At 43.7% G+C, this 6,512-nt stretch overlaps 1 protein-coding gene across 1 annotated transcript; it reads left to right on the forward strand.

Annotated features, from left to right (window-relative positions):
* The first annotated feature begins 5,056 nt into the window (after positions 1-5,056).
* Positions 5,057-5,452, forward strand: LOC123934595 (histone H2A-Bbd type 1). Its single transcript, XM_045994748.1, has one exon. The coding sequence runs from the start codon at positions 5,057-5,059 to the stop codon at positions 5,450-5,452; it is 396 nt and encodes a 131-aa protein (XP_045850704.1).
* Positions 5,453-6,512: the final 1,060 nt, after the last annotated feature.

Below are 6,512 nucleotides of genomic sequence, written 5' to 3' on the forward strand. Positions count from 1 at the left end.
GTGGGTAGGGATATCATTCCGCCGAAATTAGGATTCAGCAGGAGATGCATACCTATAGGGTGCAGCCAGTCTAAGCAAGGAAGTTCGTGTGTGTAAGAGTTTGCAGCCTATGGGAAGACTCTAAAATAGATGCATGGATAGAGACTATAGCCAGACTAATGGAGGTTGGAGAAGGAGGTGCATGAGTAGATAGAGCATCCAGTCTAGGAGAGGATATTTCAGGAAGTATATTGGTGGAATGTGCAGCCAGCCTAGGAGAGGATTCAGTAGGATATGCCTACAAGGAAGGAACATCCAACATGGGAGAGGACACGTTCGGTGGTGCATGAATGGAAGGTACAGCCATCATAGGGAAGCATATGGTAGAGGTGTATTGGTGTGGGGCGCAGCCCATCTAGGGTTACATCTGGCAGGAGGTGTAAGTATAGAGATCATCCAGTCTTGGGAAGGACTTGGCAGGAGGTGGAGTATGTGGTCAGATTAGTGTAGGACCCAGCAGGAAATACTTGAGAGGAGAGCATAAACAACCTGTTCATAGGATATTGAAGAAAGTCCCTGGTGAATAGAGCCAGCCCAGGATATATCTGGAAAAGAGGACTTAGGTGGAGAGGGCACTCAGGATTGTAGATGATGCAGTGATAGAGACATTCAAAGAGGGAGTATCCTGTCTCAAAGAAGACCTAGCAGGAGGTTCCTAGGGTTGAATGCATCCAGACTAGGGGAGGAAACTGTGGTTGGAATGTTTGTGTCCTCCAAAATTTACATGTTGAAATCCTAATGCCCAATGTGATGATATTAGTAGGTGGGGCCTTTAGGAGGTGTTTAAGCCATAAGGGTGGAGCCCTCATGAGTGGAATTAGTGTCTTACAAAAGGGGCTCCAGCAGGATCCCTTGTGCTTCTGCCTTGTGAGCATACAGTGAGATGTCTGTGACCCAGAAAAGGGCCCTCATCTGACCATAGCTGTGCCATGATATTGGACTTTCAGCCCCCATGACTGTGACCAGTGAATTTTTGTTATTTATAAGCTACCCTGTTGTATTTTTTTTTTGATAGCAGCCTGAATAGGCTAAGACAGAGGACTTGGAGGAAAGTGCATGGGTGGAGGATTCAACCAGTTGCGGTGAGGTGCAGACAAGTATATGACAGTAGGTGCATAGGTGAAGAAATGATGTGAGCTGGGGATAGACTCTACAGGATGTGCATAGACATAGGTTGCAGCCAGCTTAATGTACTTTCTGACAGGAAGTAAACGGATGGAGGAATAATTCAGTCTAAAGGGGGATTCAACTGGAATGCATAAGTTGATGCAGTCAGCCTAGGAGAGTTCCAATAAGAAGTACATAGGTGAAGGGTGCAGGCAACAGATTGGAAATGGTAGGAACTACATGATTGGAAGGAATAGCCAAGCTAGAAGAGTATTCTGTAGGAAGTTCAGGTTAGAGAGTATAAGCTAGAAAGAGAAGGACATGGTAGGTGGTACATTGGTGCAGAGTACAGCCAGCTTTGTGGAGGACTTGGCAAGATGTTCGTGGGTGCAGGGCTAAATTAGTCTAGTCCAAAGGTGCAGCCAGAGTAGGTAGGACGTGGCCACTGGTGCAAGAATTCTGGATAAAGGTGATGTGTGAGGGATCTGGAAGGAGGTGATGACAGCCTTGGGAATGACTGGGTAGAATGTGAATGGATGGAATGGCAGGAGGTGCATGAGTGTTTGGTCCTCAGTCTAGAGAAGAATCTATCAGGAACGTCAAGAGTAAAGGAAGTGTCCCACCTAAGGCAGAATTTAGCAGAATTCCAGGAATATAGAGGGAAGCCAGCCTTGTGGAGTCACCAGTAGGCACTTGGATGAATATGAATGCTTGTAACAATGCTACCTATTAATAAAAGTGACAATATAATATTTAATAAACACAATATTTAAATAAACACAAACCCTTAATATTATTAGAAATGTATGGTATTTGTCTATTTTAAGGAACCTAATTAGGATGTGTAAATTAGAAATAAAACATACAGTATTTTGGTGAGATAAGAAATCTCTGCTTTTGAACAAATTACCAAATGGTATGAAGAGTGGACTTTCACAACCTTTTTCTAAGAGCAACTTAGTTCTTAGCAACTTAATTCTAGCAACTTACTTCTCTTTTAGTAAGAGAAGTCCTCCAAGGAAACATCATTTTTACAGAGAGAAAGCTGAATTTTAAGTTTGCATTACTGTAATATTTGATTCTAAGGGAACCGTAAGCTTATTTTTATAATCTTATGAATAAGCCCATCAAAATGGAGACAGATTTGGCAAAATTTTAACATGGATTCATGTTTCTTTTTATATTATCTTGTCTGGAACTTTCCTCAAGCTGCAAAATCTTATTACTGTGATAATAAAAGATTGTTCGAATAATGGTTCAACTTTATTAAAAATAAATATTTTTATAGTATTAATAGCTAGAAGTAATGCTACTGTGCTTAATCAGTAAACCTGTATAAGTTTAGGAAAAACATACCCAAGTAGAAAAAAAAATGTTTATATTATACTTGACACTGATAAATCAGAGAAGGCATTCGTTTTTAATAAAAACTAAAGGTTAAAGTAACCCTTTTCACCAAATATTTAAATTATATGAATTTAAATTACTTTAAAATATTTTAATTCCAATATAGTTAATAACAGTATTATGTTAGTTTCAGGTATACAGTATAGTGATTGAACAATTCCATCAATCACCTTGTGGCTCATCACCAGTGCACTCCTTAATCCCCATCACCTATTTAAGCTTCACCCCACTCACCTCCCCTCTGGTAACCACAATTTGTTCTCTAGAGTCTGTTTCTTGCCTTGTCTTTCTCCCTCTCTCTCTTTTTCCCCTTGCTCATTTTTTTTGGGGGGTCCACATAGGAGTCAGATCGTATGGTATTTGTCTTTCTCTGAGTTATTTCAGTTTGAATTTAAATTCTTGAAATGAATGAGTTAGTTTCTACAAGAATATTTTTGTTAATTAAGCACATTAAAGGGTCAGAAATTTAATTTCATTATTTTCAGGATATTTGAGTAATATTCAGTTTATGTAAGCAATTATTTATCTAGATACCCAGTCAGAGTAGAACGCCTTTAATTTCTGAGAATTTATAATCTAATGTATTAGTACCATGTGGAAGTAGGAAGACTTTATATACTCACAAAATCAGTGATGAAGGCATTTCTGATTACAGACACATAGATGTACAGGCACAGACAAATAGAACTTGTAGCCTCAATTCTACTATTTCATCCATGGGTCAAGTATAAACACAGAAACAGTAAACCTCCCTGGTACAGATACCAAGGAGGTGTTCTCCTCCCAGAGGGCATGACATTCTGAGTTGATTTGTACTAAAAATAGACAAATGAAAAGACTGACCAACCAGATTCTCTGTTGTCTCTCACCCAGCGGGGACCAGATCTGTACAAACCATCAATCTATTTAGAAGGATCCCAGATGGTCAGACCATAAATACAAATTCTCACCACATGACCAAGCAATTGCACTTTTAGGTATATACACAAGAAAATCAAAGCCAGATGTTAACACAAAATCTTACACACAAATGCTTGCAGCAGCATTATTTATAATAGCCAAAATGTTGGAAAGAGCCTACATGTCTATCAACTGATAAACGGATAAACAAAATGTGATATATGTATACAATGGATTATTCTCCAGCTGTAAAAATAAATTATGTACTGACATATGCTATAATGTGGACAAACCTTGAAAACATGCCAAGCGAAAGAAGCCAGGTACAAAATGTCTCACGTGAGTCCATTTATATAAATATCTAGAACAGGAAAACCTATATAGACAAAGTAGATTGGCTGCCAGGGGCAGGGAATAATTTGCTGGCTAAAAATGAACCAGAAATAAAACAGAAACACCAAACAAGTAGAGAAGAAAACAAATTGTGAAGAGTTAACAGTGTACTAATTGGTACATTAGGGTCATGTTGAAGAGCCAAGAAAAGACATGCCTGGGCTTTAAGTGTTCATATGGGCCGCTTCTCTGGCATGGAAGTTTACCTGGCTCTGGTAGATGAGACAGTTGGACATATGGTGTTTTCTCCTAAAACAGTTAAAGATAATTATGAAAGTATAAGATCATGACACTCATTCAGATGTGAACCCGTTAAAGCATTTTATCACATGAGCAAATTGGCAGATATTCTAGCTTGTTCACAAGAGAATCCAAAGCACAGAAACAGGAATATTAATCAGGAATAGTGAGATGAAAGCATACATGGAGGCAAAATTGGTTTGATTACTGTATGAGAGAGGAGTTATTTGAGCCCATGCTGGAGGTTGTGCATATCGGTGACCTACAACTTAAAAAGGGATATAACAAACAAACTGGGGGTTGCTGGGGGGAGGTGGGATTGGGAGAGGGGGAGCGGGCTATGGACATTGGGGAGGGGAGGCGAACCATAAGAGACTATGGACTCTGAAAAACAACCTGAGGGTTTTGAAGGGTCAGGGGTGGGAGGTTGGGGCAACCTGAGGGTTTTGAAGGGTCAGGGGTGGGAGGTTGGGGGAACAGGTGGTGGGTAATGGGGAGGGCACGTTTTGCATGGAGCACTGGGTGTTGTGCAAAAAGAATGAATACTGTTACGCTGAAAAAATAAATTAAAAAAAAAAAGAATGAATACTGTTACGCTGAAAAAATAAATAAAATGAAAAAAAAAGGGATATAAAAGAGCTCAAAGATAACATAAGGCTAGAATACCTGGAGTGGTATCCTATAGCCAAGGAAACATTTTTCACTCAAACATATCTTGTTAGAATACCGCCGTCAGGTAGAATGTTAAAGTTCCCTCATATAGCAGTTCAACACGGAGACTGGGTTTCCGTAATAGACGTTTCTAGGCGGGTCCTGATCAGGGCCCAGTGTCATCAATGACATCACAATGTCCGAGTTGCCTTAAAGGCAGCTCCCGGGCCAGTGAGGGGCACAGTGGGCAGGAGGGAGCACTGGTATCCTGACCGACCCAGGCCCCTGGCACCATCAGGCAGGGCCAAACTCACCTACCATGATGCCTGGGAGAAGAAGCCCCTGGCACTATCCTCGACACAGACAGAGGAGGCACAGTGTGTCCCGCTCCATGAGAGCTGAGCTCCAATTCCCAGTTAGCCGCGTGGACCGCCTCCTGAGAGAGGGCCGCTTCGCTCAGCGCCTGAGCTCATATACACCAATCTTCCTCGCCGGCATTCTCGAGTACCTGACGGCCAACATCCTCGAGCTGGCGGGCCAGGAGGCCTGCAACAACAACAAGATACGCATCACCCCAGAGCACGTGCAGACGGCCCTGGGCACCCACCAGCACCTGAGCCGCCTCTTTGAGGACAGCGCCTGCCCTCAGGAGGAGGGGGTGCCCCAGCCCAGAAAGTGGTGCGGCCTGGGTCCCAGAGCCAACAGCCTCATCTAGTCCCCGGCCCCACGCATAGATGAGGGAGGCCTGCTCTCCTGTCAGCAAAAGCCATTAAAGGACTTAAGATCCAGTACAATTTTTCTGACTGGTGTCTGTTTCTGTGCTCCTGAGTGGGAGGTATCTGTGGGACGTCCAGGAGGAGATCTCCCGTGGGGAGTGGAGGGTGGAAGGGGGTGTCAGTGTGGGAAGCTGGAGTCCGTTTCAGGGAGCGGTTTCTCTGGGGACAGCACGGGGAGTGGCCATGGCTGGAGTGGCCGGTTGGGGGAGAGGAGACCTCCCACGGGGAGTGAAGGGTGGAAGGGATGGTCGGTGTGGGAGGCTGGAGTTGGGTATTTCAGGGAGCAGTTTACTGGGGACAGTGTTTGCAGGCGGGGGTGGTGTATTTCCGTGGAGGTTGCCGGGAGCAAAGACTTCCTCCCTGGCTCTGAGCAAGTCAACGCCTCCCAGGAGGATGGCTTGGGAGGGCGGCCGGGAGGCTCCCAGGCATGTCGAATTTCCAGAACGATGATGGTAACGGGGGTGGGGCTGAAGGCTTTCTTCGTGATGAGGGGAATGTGTGGATGTCAGGAGGAGATGGCAGTGGGGGTGGGTAGAGAGGGTGGTGTAGCAGTTGGCATGAACCTAATGGGACAGGGGCTTTCCATGAAGACAGAGGGGCGACGGGAAACCGTGAAGAGGCATACGAAAAGGAGCCATGCTCAGGTTGATTTCATTCGTTTAGGCCCGGCCTCATTCCAAAAAAGGACTTGAGACACGGATTGTTAGTGCTGTGATGCTCTGTGAAGTATATCCTTCTTTCCTTTCTTGTGGACACTGGTAAATAGTAGCATCAAAGGTATTATCTGGCCTAAGACATGCAGTCCCAGAAGTTCTTAATGATTATTAATAGATTTATATATTAATCCGTGTATTTCTTTGAGAAGAAGGGAGAGGGAGGGGCTGAGGGACAAGGGGGAGAGAGAATCTTTTTTTTTAATATTTTATTTATTTGACAGAGAGAAATCACAACTAGGCAGAGAGGCAGGCAGAGAGTGAGGAGGAAGCAGGCTCCATGAGG

Source organism: Meles meles, chromosome X (assembly GCF_922984935.1).
Source record: "Meles meles chromosome X, mMelMel3.1 paternal haplotype, whole genome shotgun sequence".
Classification (NCBI taxonomy): Eukaryota; Metazoa; Chordata; class Mammalia; order Carnivora; family Mustelidae; genus Meles; species Meles meles.